Below are 20,294 nucleotides of genomic sequence, written 5' to 3'. Positions count from 1 at the left end.
AGAAAAATTCCCATGTTGTTTATTTTATATTCTCAACAAGAATGTCGGCCTGTATGTCAAATAGTTACAAATATGGAAATAACTTAGGTTGATTGACCTACCAAAAATCGTGTAAACATGTTGTTCAAAACATTTAAATGTTGTAAGTTTTATCTTATCCAATGTAAAATACATACCTAATAACTAGATATATATAGATACACTATCCTTTGAAATTCAAACATTTTAATTTATATCCCAAACTGCCACAGGCAACTCGAGACTGGGTCGGAGTAACTGATGTTACTCTATGTTTAAGTCGCGCATTCGAATTTCCCACATCGAGGATAAAGATATATACAAAAAAAAACTAAAAGAAGGCATAATTATTTACTATAAGTCTGTATTTTATTATTGTAAAAAACTCGAAGTGATTTTGGATGAAAACTTTTTATTTTTAAATAGTAAAAATTAGCTATCACACACAAAATAAAAAGAAATGATAATAATTATCATAATTTCGGAACAATGAAATACTGCACAATATATACTTATATGTACAAGTGTTATAGTGCAAAAATTCTGATATAAAAATATGTGTTCTATATAAAAATATATTAATTTAAAATAGGACGGATACATGTAATTTGTGTTAATTAAACAGTAAATATAAAGACAAATATGTGCTTTTATATTGTGAATAGTACGAAATATAAATATAAATTATTTTTTATGTATTTGACAATCTCTCTCAAAAAAAAAAGTTTAATATATTTTTTTTAAATAGGACGAAAAATTGTGAGTCAGTAACGTTATGTGTCATGAAATGCTATGAGCTTCAGTTCTTGAATTATACAATTACTAGATATTCTTTTTGTTCAGTAAAATTGAGATTTCGATTTATTTTTCTCCTATTTTTTTAATAATCTTGAATAATTACAAGTGGGAATAATCTCGCTCTGGAATTACATTTTCACGTTCTTCTAGGCGTGGGGATAAACGAAAATCGACATTTAAATTTAAATGATCACGGCCTCTAGAGTGCGATAGAGAATCCATCGAAGTATTACTCACCTGAAACGAACTTAAAGATTGATTGCTATTTCAGTATTTTACCAGATTTTCGCAAAAACCGTAGTTTAAAGAACATTCAAATAACAAGGTAAAATAATCAAAGAGTAAAGTGAGGTAAATTCACCTAAGCTATGTTATTTTATATTTGTGAGCTAGAATACATGAACTAAATTTGACCGGCAGCGTGGTGTAGTGGTAAGAACACTTGCTACACCACTCATGGGGTCGTGGGTTTAATCTCCACCTATCTCTGGCTGTAGCGCCCTTGAGTAAGGCGCTATAAACGGTAATAACTCCTGCTGAGCCAGCACTTAATCAGCAGCATAGTTACCTGGCGAGACTGGGTCGGAGTAAGTGATGTTACTCTATGTTTATGTCGCGCATTCGACTTTCCTACATCGAGGATAAAGATGTATACAAAAAAAATGTTTTCTGCTAGTTTGTTTTTTGTCATGTTTTTTTTTTATATATGCTTTATCGTTTTAATTTGCAAAATACCTAAAATTATTAAATTAATTATGGCCGCAAATTAAAAGCAAAAAAAATCAATGTGTTCTGTGCTCTTAATTCGGATTATTTATGTAATATTAAAAACTAAAAAGTATTCCAAACTTTAATAAAACTGGGTGTGATAACAATAAAGTTAAGTGTAGTATGGGATACTAGTAGCTAACTTAAATGTAAGAAATTATTATCAAGATACACAAGTAAAAAATAAAATAGTTTACCAGTTCGTCTAAGTTGTCAACTTTCTTCTTAAGTGATCGAAGTTTTCCTTCAGATTGGAGTTTCCTGGTTTGCCATTGCTCTCTGTGTCTTGACATCTATAAATTTATTAATTTAAGTTGAAATTAGATTAAAAGAAAAACACAAAAATGCAAAAAAAAAATTTGGTTTACCTGTCTTCTTATTTGCGATGTAATCTCCTCCTGTTTGGCTTGCAACTCTTCCTGGAGAACCTGGATGGAAGGATCAGTGGGAGGGGGAGCTCTTCTGCTTAATATTGATGCTGGGGGAGGTGGCTTTGATGGCGATCTTTGCTGGATCTAAATCAATTTAAAAATCATTTAGAAAGAATAATTTTTTTGAAACCACATAATAATAAAATGTTACCACAAGGTAACTTATTAAGTCAATTAAATAAAACAAAATCTTTTTATTTATCACCACATTGTTTTAAAAATATATTACTTTTATGTAAACAGTTTTATTAATACCTCTCTTAGAGCCATCAATTTTCGCTGTGTGTTCTCACTTTCATGATATAAATCTTTAAGGTCCTCTACTGCCTCCGTGTGAGAGGTTTCCAATAACTTAACTCCTTCCGAGACCTTGTTGTCAACCTCTGTTCTTAATCTCCGCGTCATTTTTTGAATCTCGAGTTGCTGAGTTGATTTCTCCTCTTCCAAAAATCTACAAAAAAATTTGAATTTACTTTTTTCAAGTAACAAATTCTTAATTACAAATAAAATAATTAGGATTTTTGTAAAAATAATAAACTTAAAATAGGTTTCAAAAATTTAAAATAACCTTATTTTTATAATAACACAATAAAAATTGAAAAAAACAACTCAACCTTATTTCATTTTTAGCTTGAATAAAATCAATCCTCAGTTTATTAAGATCATTGGAGAGCCTGGTTGCTCTTTCACAATGATCTTCCGCCTGCCTCTCTAATGATGTGATCTCACTTGCATCCTTGCTCCTTAAAGACTCCAGCTCTTCTTTTAAATCTTTAATCTAAAAAAATAAAATTTGTAAAACAAAAATAGCTTAAAATTAAGAAATTGAAATATTATTGGTTTAATTTAAGACTATTTATAAAGACTAATTTAAAAAAAAATAATTATTTGAAAAAACAATTAAGATAAATGTAAATTCAATAAAAAACTTACTTTTTGTTGTAACCTAGTAACTTGATGTTCCGTTTCAACTTTATTCGCCCTTACTTCGTTACTTAAACTTGACAACATTAATTTTAATTCTGATTTCTCTTTTTCTAATTTCAATATTTCTTGTTCACGCTCGCTGACCCGTGAATCTAATGTGCTGATGCGGAACTCTGTTTCTTCAAATTTCGATTCAATTCGACCAAGTCTAATAATCATTTATTAAAATTTAAATAAAAATTTTAAAACTACAACTGCAACATTATGATAAAACAGATCAAGCATTTTAAATTAAAAAAAAAACATATTAGTAATTCAAAAAGAAAAAAAAATTAAAAAAGGTTGAAAAAAGAAAAAACGCTGCTACAATAAATTCTTAAAAAGCATGACTCGTAATTTTATCATAATTACCTTTCCATATCCCTTTTAGTTGCATCCCTTTTAATAATCACTGCCTCCAATTCATCTTTTTGTTCACAAAGTTCTCTCTGAAGAGCTTGGATGTCGTTGTTGATGCTTGAGACAACTCGAGATAATCTTTCCTCCTCTCTGTCCGCCTCCTTAGTGATTCTTGTAATTTCCTAAAAAAAATTAAAAATTGTCAAACAATTTTAAATTGTCAAACAAAATTTAAAAATTAGAAATTGTCAAACAAAATTTAAATTGTTAAACAAAAAATTTGTGTAAATAACTTACTTGACATTGGGTATAAAAAAGGTATTAAATTAAATAATGTTAAAAATCACTTATAATTTTAAATATATAACAAAATCTAATTCGAAAATAATACTAAAAAAGAAATAAATTTAAGGTTAAACTTTAAAAAAAACAAAAAAATATTAAAAACTTCTTACTTTTTCTTTTTTCTCCAACTCCTCCTGTCTGTCTCTTCTCTGATCGTCAGCAACTCCTGCCTCTTCCTTGCTTCTCCTAACCTGGTGATTGAGAGATTCAAGTTGATGAGTGAGCATTCGAATTTCCTCCTGGATAGAGGTAGATTCAAGAGTAATGTCATCCCGATGCTTCGTCACTGATCTTAAATCCTAAATACAAAAAAAATTGAACACCAATAATAGAATACAAATTACAAAACTAAAACAAAAATTTCCATAAATGGAGATTTATTTTCAATTAAAAGTCTTTTTTGTAAAAAACTTGGAAATTTACCTTCTCAATAGTTTGAACTTGCTCTTGAGTATCATGTAACTCAGTTTTATAAGCATCAATGTCGGCTTTTAATTCTTTAGATAAATTCTTTAATACTAAAACCTAAAATTATATAGAAAAATTATATAACATTACATGAAAATTTATTAATTTGTAACAAATTTAAAAAATTTCAATAAAACATATGTTTAATTTATTAACAATTTAAAAAATATAGTTTTATAAATTTTGACTTTATAGACAACATACCAATTCAAAAGAGAATATATATTACCACATATTTATATGTGCTCTATTTTTTTTAATTTAACAAAAAAAGAAATAATCAACAAAACTTACCTCTTTACTAAATTCATTCTTTTGTTGAGTATATTGGAAAACTTCTTTCCTAACGTAAGAAAGTTCTTCTTCCAGTTGATCTAATGTTGATCCGCTTTTATCAATATTATTACGAATCTCTGATAATGTCTTTAAAAACAAATATAGGTTAAAATAATAAACACAAATATAAAAATCCTATATTTAGACAATAAACTTTTTAACAAAGTCACTAAGTATATAAAATCCTGATATCAAAAAGAATGAGATTAAAAATTAACACAGATATTTGGCATATTAAATGCATAAGTGAAACTTTTTTTTCAATTTAAATTTATTTCAAAATAATATTATATTTTATGTTTGCAAATTTTATTTGTTTTTTTAGGTACAAATTTTTAAAATTAAAAAAAATTGATCAAAATTATCACCTTTTTTCCATCGTTAAGTTTTTCATTAAGGTTGTTAGTAGATGAAGCCAACATTTCTTTTTCTTTGATTAAACCATTAACTGTATCTTCTAAAGTTGATCTTTCTATTGTTAGTTGATCAACATCACCTCGAAACTTTTCAACATTCTAAAAAAAGTAGATAAATTAGCTTTAATGAAGAAGTAGTTTTTTAAAAATTAAAAAAAAAACATTATTGCAAAGTCAAAAAAAAGTATGTTAAAAATTCTCAAAAAATGCATTCATGAACCAAAAAAAAACGTTATTTACCTGTTTAATTCTGACCAACTCAGCATCTCTTCTCTGAGAGTCTGAACTCATCCGATCAAGCTCTGTTCTCTCCTCCAAGAGGCGACGTTGAGTATCAGCAAGTTCAGAAGATTTGACATCATGTTGTCTTCTTAAACTTTCGAGTTCTTGTTGTTCTAAGCCAAGCATTTCAAGAACGTGTTTCAGTTCAGATTTTTGCCTTAAATCACAAAAATTAAATTAAATCCAAATTTACTGAAGTAATTCCATTTAAAAAAACATAAATGTCTTAAAGTTTTAAAATTGAGTATACAGGAAAAAAAATTCAACATCTAATCGTACCTTCTCAAAAATAAGAGTTTACAATGCAAATACTAAAACATATTTTAATATTAGTATTCAATAAATAATTACTTTGAAACTTCTGAGATATAATTTTGTAATTCTTCTTCGGTTTGATTAGATTTTTCTCGTAAACCGGTTACATCACTTTTTCTCCTTGTTATCTAAAAGAAAAATAATTTATTAAAATTATTCTCATTAAACAACAAAGAGACTTAGACAAAAATTTCTACAACATAACACAAAGTAACTGTTGAAACAAAAAGAATATCTACAACGAAAGTAAAAATTTATAAAAATTTTATGAGATAAAAATGTCACCTGTGTTTCTAAATCATTCCTGGTAGAAGTAAGTTCATCAACATCATGTCTCAATTGTTTGATTTGCTTTTGTTTTTCCTGAACATCTGCTTTCCCTTCTTTTAAAACTGTTGAGAGTTCTTGTTGGTGTTGCTCAACATTGTCCTGTTGTACAACAAATTGTCTTGTTGATACAAACTTGGCAACATTTATAACCAGACAAAACCAGAAAAATAAATATGCAAAAAGTAAAGTTAAAATTATTTTAAGCATCTGTAAAAGATTTTCATAAAGTCTTTTTTTTAACATTTGACAGTTTTTACCTGTAGTAATTGAATTTCAGTATTTTTCTTTCCTAGCATCCGATCAAGGCCTTCTAATTCTTCACGTTGTAACGTAATTTGATCTTTCAATCTCACAATTTCTTCTTTTCTTTCCCCCAAGATCTAAAAATTTATCAACATATATTAAAAAATTAGAATATTACATAAAGTATAATAACTTACTTTAACAAATACTTTTTAAGTTAATTAACATAAAAAGTTTTTACCTTTTCACTTTCTCTGAGTGCTGATAACCTTTCAGCTTCCTTTTCTTCTGCTAATATTAATTCATTTTGCAAACTTTCTAGGTTACCTGTCATATGATCAATCTTTTGTTCCAGTGCCACATACTCTGATTCTTTAGTAGTTACAACCTAAATAATATGTAAAAATTGACTGAAAAACTATCGAAAATTTAAAATTTTTGCTTCTAAATTTTTATACAGAAAAAAATTATATTATGGAACAAAAATAATAAAAAATAAAAAAACAAAACATAAATTATATTAAAAATGTTGAATAATATAATAAATATTGCTAAAAATTATTTTAAATGCATCCTTACTTATTTAAATTGAATTAAAAGAAAATAATAACTTACCCTTGCTAGTTGTCTGCACTGATCTTCCAATTTGATCTTATGACCTTCACATTCTTTTGTTTGACCCTGAATCTGTTGAAGTTCGTTTCTGGCTCGAATCAGTTTTGCTCCCGTGTCACTCATCTGCTTCTCAATTTCTTCTGCATCTTGCTCCACCTCTGACAATTGTTTTCGAGCATTTTCAAAACGCTTCATCATAACACTTGTCTAAATAAAAATAAATTTTGCTAATTATGATTTTATTAAAAAAGTCAATAAAAAATACAAATAAAATAAAACGACAATTCTTCCGTAAATTAGAAATAGTTATTGAACACCAACAAAAACACAAAGAAAAGTTAAGAAAAATCTGTTATTAATAATTAATTTAAATAATATTTTCTTTACCTTTCCCTCTGCATCACCAGCTTCATCTTTTGCTTCCCTCAACATCCTCTCAGAGTCCCTTAACTCAACTCTTCTCTTGTTTAAGGTCGACTCGAGCAAATGAAGTTCATCCCGCATTTCATCTTGCTGGAGAAGAGCTTGCTCGGTGCGAAGTTCTCCAAGAAGGTCTTCCACTCTTCCTTCAAGTTGATGTCTAATAAGAAAGTAATATTTAAAAAAAAAATATTGAAATCTTTGTAAAATCAAGGCAAGTGCAGAAATATTATTTAATTGTTTTTATAATATCCTGTAGGCCAAAAAAATAAAGAATTGATTTAAATAATAAGTGTTGATTTTATAATAAATTAATTTATTAGTTTACTTCCAGCTATAAACTTTATTATACCAAAACTTTTTAAAAAATATAACTTACTTTCTTTTCAGTTTGTTGTTTAAAGTATCCTTCAAATTTGCCAACTCATTTGCAGTCTCAACCTTTTCCTTTGACATTCTCTCTTCTTCTTTTTTCAACTTTTCTAGCTCATCCTGGTGACTGCTCACAAGCTCCTCCAAGTGGTGGAGTTTGGCTTCTTGCTCTTGGATAGGTTCGAGAAGACCGACTGCTTCATCTAGTTCAGCTTTGTGCTGATCACAATGCTGTTTGCATTTCTCTAAAGCTTCCTAAATTTGTAACAAAATTTTATAGATTATTTTTGTAAAATTGTATATATTTAAAAATAACAAAAAATATAGTGTACCACCATGCATAAAAAAAAACAATATTTTAATCCAGAAGAACTATAAGTATCTAACCAAGCCAAGGGGGTTTAAATCATTTAAAAAATTTTTAAATGACAAATATCAGAAATTAAAATTTCTTACGGTAAGTTCAGCAACTTGATCTTCAAGGTCGTGATGTTCAGGAACATTACAAAACAACCCCTCAAATGGTACCAGTATTAAAGTTCCATCTTCTCGTAAAGCTATCATACCTGGGGTTCCAGGTTCAAGTCCGCATGAGGAGGGATCAATTGGATAACCAGCTAAAAAACATTAAATTTATTTAAAAAAAAACATTTTTTGTACCCAGCAACATTACATTAGTTTTCACAACTTTTTTAAACTAATACAGGCACCTTTTTGTAAGTTTATTAATAAAAGTTAAACCATTTTCTAAACTTTAATAATTACTTTTAAATACTCCGATAGTTCAATATATCTGTTTATTTACAAAACTATATTTACATGATCTGATTGACATAATATTCCACATACCTTGTAATACAGTAGATTGCATTGGAGGAGGAATTGGTGGTGGTGCTGGGGGGTACATACCCCCTTTCTTGGGGCCTGTGTATACATACTGACCCTGGGGTTTGCTACCTCCAGGCACAAAACAATAATAACCGGGCCATAATGTACGAATATGATCGTTGTTGGATGACAGTGCATCCCGAAGGGCATTGATGCGATCTTGTAAGTCATCAATCTACAATCAAAATTATAAATGTAATAAAAATTTAAAAAATAAATTATTAGTATTAATGATTATTGACAAATAAAAGGCCATACACAAAGTTATATCATTATTTTTGACCAATTTTTAAATATTAACTAATTGAATAATGTAAAAAAATTGGTGCATAGACAATTAAAATAAATAAGCTAAAATTTTTATGTTTTCACTTATTACCTCATCCATGCTTCCAGATTTAAGATTTCTAATTGCTCTCCTCAACCTTTCAACCTCATTTTTTCTATTTGATAAATTATCACGAAGTTGTCTCATTGTCCCACGACCTCTTCCATGCTAAAAATGATTTAATAAATTAAATTTTACTAATAGTTTAATACAGAATTAAAAAAAAGCTCTAATTCCAAAACCAAAAGCCTTAAAAAACATTTAAAAAGCTACAATAAATTACATGCTTTTAACCTACCCCATCTCGTTCATGAGCTTTTAACAAATCTTGTAAAGCTTCAATTTCGTCTTCAGCTCTTGCTAAATCCCTCAAAGCTTTTGCTGCAACTGCTGCTGAGTCAGCTGTGTCAGCCAGATCAGCTTCTCTCTCTTCCTATTAAAAAATCGTTTGGTTAAATTTTTGCAATTATACAATGGTAATGGCAAGACAGAAGGTTAAAGCAAAATTAGGATAAAACAAAATTTAAAAACATTCAGTTACAGTATCACCACATAAAACTTTAAAAAGAAACATGCAGTGCAGAAGGATTGTTCCTTACATATTTAATATGGTGTTCATACTTAACGACAATAAACAATTAACTATGTCTTAAAATTTAAATTTGTTAAAATAAACAAATACAAAACCATAAAACAATGCTATTCTTATTAAAAGTGTGTTTAGGTATTTGAAAAAAAAAAAAAAGAGCTTGACAAAAATTTGACAATGCAATCAAATATCCACCAACATTTACTAAGGCATTTGAACAAACCTTTCTCCATATTTTAGTTCTTCTAGATCTACAATCATAACTACGATAAGTTTTATAGGAAGACATTGATGCAGTATCAGACATTTTTTTAAATATTGTTATTCTAACATAAAAATATAATTACAAACTTTAACTTAAATTAAAAAAATTACTCCAAACTTTATTTATTTTTAAAAATTTTTCAGTTTAAACTTTTTTTTGACTGATTGTTGAAAAAATTTTTAAAATGCCACTTTTTTATTCACTTTTGTTATAAAAAATAAAGCTAGCTTACATAATAACAGTTATTACCCCTTTCAACCATATTATAAAATATATATTAAGTCTACAATTTCTTAACTGCAGAATCAATACAATAGCATGGTAATAAAAGAGAAAAAATGGGTCAAAAAGAAAAAAAAATGTGAATAAAAGATTTGTAATGTAGAGTGTGGTACTTGGTCTATTGTCTTTACTCAAGTGCATATAATTAGGTTCAAATTCAAATACATTGTTATGAATGTAAAACAAAAAATGTGTAGAATGTTTTAAAAACAGTTTTCTAATATTTAAATAGTAATCAAAGATAATATATTAAAATATAAATTTGCTTAAAAATGTTTACTTTTTTTTTAGTTTCAGGAAAAAGTATAGAAAAGTGTGTGATTTTTTTAAATGTATAAAATATTTATTAAAACAATAAATATTTAATAATGTTATTTCTAGGCATTTAAACAAAACTCAAACCACATAAAACATTAGAAACTGCCTATAGGTTAATTTATATTCATACTTCAAAACTTAAAAATACAAAAAACTAATTTTTTTTAAATATTTACCTCCAGTCTTTGCAGTTTTCGATGAAGACTTTCGATTTGAGCTTGATTTGCTTCCAATTTTTTAGCTGTTGCTACTTCCTTGTCTTTCATCCCACGTTTTGTGTCTCCCAATTCCCTTTCTAAATCTCGTAAAGCTGCTTGGGACCTTTAAATTTAAATTAACTTTTTTTATTTGATTCTTAAAAATAGAAAAGGGTTAAGTTACTAAAGTATTATTTTTAAAAAAAATTTTTTTTTTTGTTAAAATTAAAACTGTAACAAACTATAGCTCACCACATAAGCAATTTTTGCCTAACTTAAAATCTTAGCTTAAGTACCATCTACTGTATTTAAACCTAAGCCACATTAAAGAATTGAAGCTAAGTCAACATTCCTTAAACCTCAAGCTATATGGGCTACTACAATACTTCAATATATTTATATAAACAAGATATAACAATACAAAAGATTAGGCTAATTCATACAATGCCAGTATAAACATAGCATTCCAGCATCACAACAGAACGAATAAATGAAAAAAAAATCACTTGATCTGAAGTGCTAACAAGAATGATGGATTTAAGTTTAGGTATTGATTTTTTTGACAGTTGTAACTATAGAAAAACCACTTTAAAAAAAACCATAACGTTGACAAATTGTTGACAAAAAAAATAACAATTTGTAATTTAGTTATTTTTTATTAGTAATATAAATAAAATTACAACTATTTTGATTTGTAATTTTATTTAAAATACACCTAAACTTACTGTGTATTATGCAGTCTTGCTCTTTCTTCTCTCATTTTGCCTTCTTCGTCACTTTTTCTTCTCTGATTTTCAGCAAAATTTCTCATTATATCTGCATCTTCCTCAGCCTTTTATTAAAATTTTAAAAAAAAATTTAAAATAGTTACATGCCTAAAATTACAAAAATATGGTTCGTAAGCCAGAAGTTATTTAAAACAATATGTCAAAAAATTTAATGTAACATAGACAGATTTGTACTAGAAAATGATAAATTCTTATATAATTGTTAAACTGTCAAGTTAATGTGTACACAGTATGGTAACCTAACTTAAGATAATGTTTGCTGAATATCAGATAACAAATAATAATTTCAACCGGCAAAATTTAAAAAATTAAAAGTTAAAACAGTTTAAAATCAGAATACAACTGAAAATTTTTTAAATTTTTTTTCTATAAATTTAAATTTAACATCAAAATACCTCTTTTAATCGATCTCTCATATTATTCATATCACCCTCAAGTTTTTGTAAAGCTCTTCTGTGTGAAGATTTTTCTGCTTCTAATTTTGCCTCAGTAGCTGCCTCCATAGTGTCTCTGTATTCTTTTTGAGCCTGTCAATTGATAACCATTAAAACATGCAGTTTTTTTAATTAATAGAAAGGTTTTACCATTGTAAAAATAAATCAAAAAACGAGTTACATTTAGTTTATTTATGAGATATTTATATTTAAATTAATATTTTAAGCCTAATCAATTTTTTAAAAATGCATAAAGTATAGATTAGTGTTTATATAATTATACAGCCTATAAATAGAAATCTGTTAATCTGTTTTACAACTTACCTCTAAGAGTTTCTTTTTCAAGTTTTTCATGTGGTTTTCTAGTGCTTTTAGTCGTTTTTCTGCATCAGCTTTGTCCCTGTTTTCTTTTCCTGAACGAACACAAAATTTACAGTCACAAAACCACACAAAAATATAATAATTTTTTTTAAACATAAAAATAAAAAAGGTTACAAAATCTTACTTAGGTATGCTTCAAACAATAAAATAATACCCAACTAAAGATTTTTATATCTCTTACCTACAACATCAAACAATTGTTTTTGCAAGCCCTCTAATGCTTTTCCCACCACATCACCATCATCATGAACTCTTAGTTTTTTAGGATCCCCTTTCTGTAAAGCTTTGTTTAATTGTTTGATTCTTTCAACTACTTCTTCAGGGTTTAACATAGAGCCTAAAGTGTCAGTGAATCGAGCATTTCGAGATTCTAATTCTCCATTTAAATCCCGGTTAAAAGCCTACATCAAAATAATAAAATTTAATTTGAAATATTGTAATTCAAAACAGTATTTTTTTTTGTAATAGAACAGTACTTTCCTTTAAATGCCTAAAAAACACAGACTTTGTGCTAAAAGTTAGCAAATTTTCAAATTATTAATAAACAAAAATTACCTTTAATCGATCAAGTTCTTTGTTGAGTGCTGCCGCTTCAGCCTCTCGGTCACCAACCTTGTTCTGTAATTTTGCAATTTCCTCCATTTGTTTGCTTAATTTACCTTTATCCTCATTAGTTTTACGATCAGTGTCATGCATTGATCTATTCAGCCTAAAAGTAAAAAGAAATTTTATGTAGAACCAGAATGGTTAAAATGAGATTAAGGATATTTTATTTTAAAACTACCTAAAAAATTTATGTATTTAAGAAATGGCGTTGAATAAAACGTGAGAAAATTTGTATAAATTATCAAATTTTTATTTTTTTAATCATAATTTTTACATTAACATTGAATACTATTTTGAACAAGTGGCAAAAAAAAGATTTATAGTTTTAAAAAAGATAACATACTCTTCAATTCTTTTTTCTGCCTCTCCAAGTTGAGTTTGTAGATCAGCATCATGTAAACTTAACTGTCCTGCTTCTTTTTGTAAATCACTGTTGAGCTGTTGCATATCAGACATAGACTTGTTCAATGCATCGAGCTAAAAAATGAATATTTTGTTTGTAATATATATTATAGAAATCACTTACAAATATGATAAATAAACAAAGGTTATACTAAAATTTATAAATTAAAAAAAATAGTTATTAAAATTTGGTATTAAAAAAAGATTGTTTAATTTAAAATATATATTTTATTGTAAAATTATATTCAATAAATAATTCTAGCATATTTACTATCAATTAAAATTGCTCTAAAACTAAAACAAAAGCAATGATTAATTTGATAGAGATTGCAGCTATAATTTTTTTATAAATTTTTTCTAAATGCAAACTACAGCACACACCAAAACATAAATTAAAACAATTTTTCTAAATTATTTATAAATATCATACCATCTAAAATTATTTCTAAAGTTTAATCTATAAAATAAAAATAATCTATTTCCATTTATTTAACAAATATGAAATAAATTTAGTTAACCCCATTTTGGTATTTACAAAAGTTTGTAGTACCCTACAACCAAGTTTTACCACCAGACTCTTCATACCTTTTACTTATAGTCAAGGTGTACAGAACTTTAAATAAGAAACAAAATCTCTTCAGGTTCATTGCATTAAAATTAAGCCAAAATTTAGTTTTTTGAATATTGGTAAATTAAAAATGGTATTAAAATAGAATAAAATATTGCATAGTAATATTAATACTTAATTTCCATAAAACCTTATTTTAACGGTAAAGTGCAAATGCTAGAAAATTAACTTAAGGGTAATGTGCAGATGCTAAATTAGGATAAAATTGTGTTTTTTACTAAAAGTAACTCCAATTCCACAGCCATTCACTAAGCAAGAATGTCAAAGAATAATTTTTTGTTCAAATTAATGCCCAAACAGTGCCCGAAATTAAATAGTTTTACTGTAAGCCTTGTGGCCTCTTCTATTTGCTGTGTGGTGGCCGTTCCCTCTTTAATGGCCTGATCAAGGGACTCAGGGAGTATTTTTTTAGGCTCAGTTTGGCTTTGATTTTTGCCCCGTCTTTGTTTTAAAATTTGTTCGTTTAAGTCTTGGGTGGCTTGGAGCAATTCGTTTAGCTCACCCAAAACTGACACCTTAACAAATACTATGTATTCAAAAAAATTGTTTTATTTTGATAAATATGGAATTACCCTAATTTAATATAGTTCAAGTCATTCCTTAATCTAAAATAAAAAGATTTCCAAACAAAAATGCTTACACATCTTAAAATTCTGAAAACACTATTTACTGAGTAAGAATAAAACAGCTCAAAACAGCTTTCCTAAAATGCAAAACCCTAAACATGCCAATCATTAAAAATTAGATAAAAGTTACCATAAAAATAGTTAATTGGTGTCCAATGACAACTAGATCATTAAAATACCATATTTCAGGGTTACTTTCAATAAATCAAAAAGATAATGCAATCAAATTTTTTTAGTACCTAAAATAATAATTAATACAAAATTTACCTGTTGTTGTAATTGACTATAGTCATCTGCATCGCTCGCTAAGATCATCTTTTCTCTCTCTAGTGCCGCCAAGCGCCTGACAAGCCTTTCTTTGTCTCGTAAAAGATTATCAAAGTCACCTCTCTGAGCGTCAGCTTTCTGTCTTACATTCAGAAGATAATCTTGAAGTCCTTCAACAATATCCTCCAGCTCATGTCGAAGATTGGGATCAGATGATGCAGTTCCTTGATTAGCAATTTTTCAAATTAGTTTTTTTTAATAGAAGAAATAATATGGGGGGAAATCCCATTTTATAATTCAGTTCATTGTTTTTTTTTAACAAGCTTTGTCAAAATATTTTAGTCAATAGCCTGCCCTCTGGTTGAAATTTTAATTGTCTTAAAATTTCAACTACTATTGGCCTGTGATAATTTACCCTAAAATCACAAACAATAGTTTTTCTTATTTTGTAGGTCTATAAATTGCATATACATATATAAATATATACATATATATATTATCCACTAGGCTTTATTATAGATGTCATTTACAATTTATACTTGTATCAACTTTTAATAAAATCAGTTACAAATTTCCTTTGATTGTTTTTTTACCACTTTCTAGTTGTTCTTCCAAATCTTTAATTGCTTCTGTATCAACAGTTATATTTTTGAGCAGTCTGTTTAACGTATTTTCATTATCTTTGATCTGTTGAGTTAACTCTTTACATTGTTGCTCTTTTGAATGCATTTCAGATTTTGATTGAGCCTTTAATACAAAAATATAAATTTTGTATATTAAAAATGTAGTTAAAAATTTTAAAACTGTATAATGAAAAATTTAAACCTACTTCACCAAATAAAAAAACATCACATTCCACAAAAAAAACACAAAGTTTCGAAAAAAAATGTAAAAACAATAGTTTAAAACAACTGAACAATAACAAAGAATTTAATTTTAATTTTTTACATATTCAGGGCTGCTTGGATCCAAATTTTTCATCCGAGATCTAAGTTTATCATATTCAATCTTTAATCTTCGTACTTTTGCCCTATCCTCAGCTAATTCGTCTTCTATTCTGATGGCTTCTTCTCGAATCTATAAAATATTATTTAAAAATAATTTTTCTACAAAAATTATTAAGCAAATATAAATTTCTTATAGAATTAGGAAAAAGAAAAAAAATTATTAAATAGGTATTTTTAAAAAAAGAAAAAACAATTTTATTGTAGAATATTTTTAACATAAACAACATTTTTTTTTAAATTACCTGATTAACTTTGTGTATTTTTGCTGCAAGTTTTTGTCTCAGTTTTTGTTTTTCTTCCTCTGTGAGTCTTCTGTCCATCGTAGCTCTCTCTAAGTTTTGTAACTCTTGAGTTGCATTTAAAACCTGAGATTGGGTCTGATGTAATTCTCTTTGTAGAGATGCAAGCCTTTCTGCAGCTAAAACAATCATTTAAATTTCATATATTAAATTTTTAAGAATTTATTTAGAATATTTAATTTAATATGTTTTTCTAAAAACCTTCATTAAGTTGGCGTTGTTTTTCATTGAGTTCAGAATCAAGTTGCCTTCTATCTTCATCACCTCTACCCTGAAATATTTTTTATTTTATTAAATATTGTTGACTTCAGTAGTAAACCCAAAATCAGCAAATTCTGCCCGCTTGAACAATCTTGATTAGCATTACATAAGCAATACAATAAATTTAATGACAGTTTGCATTATGCTTTTATTACAAATATTTTAAATAAATAAATGTTCATACCATGTTACTTTCCATTGCCATCTCATTTCTTTTATATCTTGACTTTCCAATATAAGGCATATCCCCTTCTCCATCACTACCATGTGGAACCTTAATAACAGTCAGATTTGTTAGAATTTAAGAGTTAAAAAGCTTTTATAACAAAAAACATAAAATTAAAAATCAATGAAATACCTCCAAAAAATAGGATAAACAATTTAAAATCATTTACCGCAGAAAAAAATTTATTGACTAAAGTTTTTTGCAAATTTTTATTTTAAAGTTAAATGTATTACAAAAATAGAGTTTAAGTTTAATTACATTAAGGGGATCGAATTTAACATCAAGTTTAATGAAAGCAAGTTCTTGTTCTAATTGAACTTGTTTGGCTTGAGATCTCTGCAACTCTTTTGACTTTTTCTTCAACTAAAAAAAAATTTATTTTTTGTGTTCATAACGAAAAATTTTTTTTTTAAAAAAGGTAAGCTGTTACATACTATTAAAGTGTTAAAATTTAACCCTTTTTTTATGTATATTAAATGTTTTATTATTATATTTGTGTTTTAAAATTATTTTTACCAGTTCATCTTTTGCATCTAGTTCTCTTTCCATTTCCTCCCTGCTCTCCTTCCCTCTTTCATCCCTCTCCTCCATCTCCCTCTCTCTTGCTGCAAGAATCTCAACCTACAAATTGATTAATAATAAATTTACTCTTGCTTAAAATATTGTGATTTAAAAAAAAAAATTTTAACTGTTGGAAAAAATTTAAATAAAATTACAATAAGTAATAGTTTTAAAAAGAGTTTAAAACCTGTTTATTTTAAATTAAAAAAAAAAAAAATTCAATGAGTTATTAAAACTTTAAACAAACAAAACTTTACCTCCTCTAAAGATTGGTTGCGAAGTTCTTGACTTTGTTGTAGTTTACTGTTTGTGTTGTGAAGCTCTTTAGTCAACTTTTCTAACTCCTCTGTAAAATAAAACATTTAATTTACATAAAACAAATGTTAAAATATTAACTGTATGGATTAATATATTAATGAGTTTTACATATTAAAAATTGAAGTGTTGCATAATGTTTATTTTAAGCATATCCTTTTACAAGCAAGTTAATTTTAATGAAATGCCAAGCTTTCAATTTCAAACTAAAAAAATAATAACTTTTTTTATTTTTTACTTTATTTATAAATTTAAAACAAATGTTCTTCTAGAGATAATACTGATGGAGAAAACCTCATTAGTGAAACGGTGCCTACCTGTTTCTTTTATTAACCTTAATAATATTAACCTTAAAAGTACATACGTTTTAAAATGTTCTTAAAAAGTAACAAAATTAACCTTAATATGTAAAAAGAAAAGGTTAAATAAAAGTAAAAAGAAAGATCAAAACAAAGTCATTAACCTTGTGAAAACCTGATTACAGCATCTGATCTTTCTGTAGAACTAACATCTTGTTCGTCCAACTCATTTAAAACTCGCAAGTGAAATATAATGTATCCTCTGTGGTGGGGAATTTCGCATAGGGGGTTACCCTGTATTGTGAATGTGTGAAGATCATGAAGACCATGGAGCCGAACCACATCTGATAACTACAGAAAAAATTAAAAATGATAAATGATTCAATTTTTCAGAAAAAATAATCAAAATTTAATTAACTAAAAACATTTTACATAAATATACATTTTTTCTAACAACTTATTAATAACAATTTACATTTTTATCACTTAGAATCTTGAAAAAATAAGACTATGCAATTTAGTTAAAATTGATTAAATTAACTATTAAAAAAGTTGACTCAAAAAGTATAATTTACCGAAGAAATTAAATTATTTGCAAGTTTAATGCTTCTAAGAGCTCTTAATTTTTTTCCAAGCCACACGGGAATCCTCTCAATTCGATTTCCCTCAAAATTTAATATTTGAAGATTCGACAACGTCTCAATACCTTCAATTGTACTGTAAAAAACAAAAGTAATTAGTAGGTATGCAGTATAGAATAGATGGTATAAAATAAATCTCAATAAGCATTAAAAATGATATTAAAGTATACAAAAACACTTTTAATTTCTTTTATATATACATTTTTACTTTGTTTATTTAAAAAACTTGTGTTAAAATCTTGTCACTTAATTACCTTATTCTATTGTTTGACAAGTTGAGGTTTTGTAAGCGTGTTAAATGATCTATTTTCTCAACCTTATCTATTGCATTGTTGCTTAGATTAAGAACGGTCAAGTTTTTTAATCCATCCAAGTTTTCAATGTACTAAAATAAAACAGTATTAAAAAAAAATAATTTTGAAACCTTTATAATTTATATAAGATTGTTATTTTAGATGGTAAAAACTTTAAAAGTGTAGTAATCTGAAAAAAAACATTTTACCCATTCCTAACATTTTATTAAAAACATTAAAGTAGTTAAGCAGTTAAACATGGAAAAACATAAGGGTTATATAACAAATTGTATTGTAAAATTGTGTTTATTTTAATTAAACAAATCTCACCCTTATTTTCTTATCTCCACTTAGATTAAAAGACAATTTTCTGATGTGTTCAAATTGTTCTTCTTTGGCAAGTCTTTGTATCATATCTTTAGTTATATATCGAACCAAGTTCCGACCAGAAGTATCTATAAACAAATACAAGGTAAAAATAGATTAAAAGTAATTCTACAAGAAATTTTAATTTCTTAATGCTTAATGGTTAAAGAATAAAAGTGTAGTATACTGGTCATGACATTAGACAAGTCAAAAAGTTTTAGGTTTGAGCCGCACCAATGCCACAATATTCGCCAATGAGCCTGGTGTTTACAGATAGCTTAAACAAATAAAAGTATAAAACCTTTATGTGACATAACAAGTAGTAAACAGAAGGCAAACCATATAAATGGAAATCCTCTTAAGTAGTTATAAATTTCTGTAACAAATATTAAAAAATATTTTGCAAACACATCAATACATACCTTCGGTGCTACCTAATGTTCCGACCATCCTTCTGCTATAATCATCATTTCGAATTGGACTAAGGTTTTCTACACTACGAGTTGAGTTACTTGGACTTGCAGCTCCTCTGCGAGTTGGAGATCGGCTTGTTGATCGAGATCTAAAAAGACCCCAGTAACTTACATTATAACTTCAACTTATACTTCTGACAGTTTTTAAAATTTAACTTACATAACAAATACTTAATTGCAATTTTTGTTAATTTTGATGATAATATTTAAATTTATATATATACTGTTTTTTTTATTTAAATATTTTTCTATATATTATATATATAATTTTTTGTAATTTTGAAATAACATAATTTAAAAACTTAACAATAGACAAAAAATGTTTTTTTAATTTGTACATACAGTTGTATATAGGCTATATAAGTTAAAGCAAAACTATAGCCTATACTTTTATAATAAATATTAGACCAACAATTAAAGTAAATAAATACAAAACTTATAATAAAACCTGTTCGGTGTTGAGGTTTGACTTCCCCTTCTTGGATACTGTCCTGAAGTTTTAAGAGGTGCAGGAATTCTAGAACTTCTGGGTGTGATTGGAGGTAGATTTTGTGAGGTCCCTAAAACATCATCAGTGTCACTATGGGATCGCCTTGATCTTTGCATTTTTATATTTCTATACTGCTTACAAAACTACTATTTAATTTGTACAAACATCTAAAACCAAAATTTAACTTAAAATGATTATTACTACAAAACATACCAACATAGTTTATTTTTACTATTTACTACAATCAATCTAATATTATGTACTAAAAATATGTTTTATTCTTATGCAATTGCTGTTTGTCTTATGTCTGTAAAACAATCTAGCAAATAACATTAAATTTCACATTAGTTTTGAATATTTGCACCATATAAAATTATTTTGCAAATGTCTAAATGTTAAAGTAAATCTGTAAGTTTAAATGCCCACGCACCCACGATAAATCCATAAACACCTGAAAAAAAACGTTAAGCTTAGAATTAAATTTTAAATAAACATGTCTGCAACACTGTACACAAAGCTAACGACGGTCATCATTTGTATTTTTTCAAATAACCTTATAATCTGATAATAGAGGACTTGTT

At 26.9% G+C, this 20,294-nt stretch overlaps 1 protein-coding gene across 1 annotated transcript; it reads right to left on the bottom strand.

The window, feature by feature from the left end:
• Positions 1-504: 504 nt before the first annotated feature.
• On the bottom strand, positions 505-19,873 carry LOC145742008 (centriolin-like). Its single transcript, XM_082559736.1, has 45 exons — positions 19,672-19,873; positions 19,173-19,312; positions 18,715-18,839; positions 18,346-18,476; positions 18,026-18,167; positions 17,615-17,801; positions 17,094-17,182; positions 16,792-16,896; positions 16,534-16,638; positions 16,234-16,323; positions 15,990-16,059; positions 15,732-15,907; positions 15,431-15,559; positions 15,076-15,229; positions 14,483-14,706; positions 12,903-13,036; positions 12,509-12,662; positions 12,135-12,354; positions 11,897-11,985; positions 11,534-11,665; positions 11,076-11,182; positions 10,330-10,474; positions 8,998-9,132; positions 8,751-8,867; positions 8,333-8,546; positions 7,940-8,100; positions 7,491-7,738; positions 7,079-7,271; positions 6,692-6,898; positions 6,318-6,464; positions 6,091-6,213; positions 5,789-5,932; positions 5,540-5,631; positions 5,147-5,345; positions 4,859-5,005; positions 4,449-4,577; positions 4,110-4,211; positions 3,797-3,985; positions 3,354-3,523; positions 2,949-3,150; positions 2,630-2,793; positions 2,271-2,466; positions 1,953-2,099; positions 1,782-1,877; positions 505-1,053 (listed from the first exon to the last, which is right to left on the bottom strand). Exons 1-45 carry the CDS (start codon positions 19,827-19,829, stop codon positions 916-918), a joined length of 6,666 nt encoding a protein of 2,221 aa, XP_082415862.1. The 5' UTR covers positions 19,830-19,873; the 3' UTR covers positions 505-915.
• Positions 19,874-20,294: the final 421 nt, after the last annotated feature.

The sequence above is a fragment of the Corella eumyota genome, chromosome 2 (assembly GCF_963082875.1).
Source record: "Corella eumyota chromosome 2, kaCorEumy4.1, whole genome shotgun sequence".
Taxonomy (NCBI): domain Eukaryota; kingdom Metazoa; phylum Chordata; class Ascidiacea; order Phlebobranchia; family Corellidae; genus Corella; species Corella eumyota.
This window is presented reverse-complemented; position numbering and strand designations above follow the sequence as displayed.

Coding starts and splice junctions, on each gene's coding strand:
- LOC145742008 (XM_082559736.1), bottom strand. CDS start 19,829: ATGCAAAGATCAAGGCGATCCCATAGTGACACTGATGATGTTTTAGGG. Junction 9,133..10,329: donor GAAAACTGCAAAGACTGGAG/GTAAATATTTAA, acceptor ATTTTTTAATAG/GAAGAGAGAGAAGCTGATCT. Junction 5,346..5,539: donor TATATCTCAGAAGTTTCAAA/GTAATTATTTAT, acceptor TTGTGATTTAAG/GCAAAAATCTGAACTGAAAC.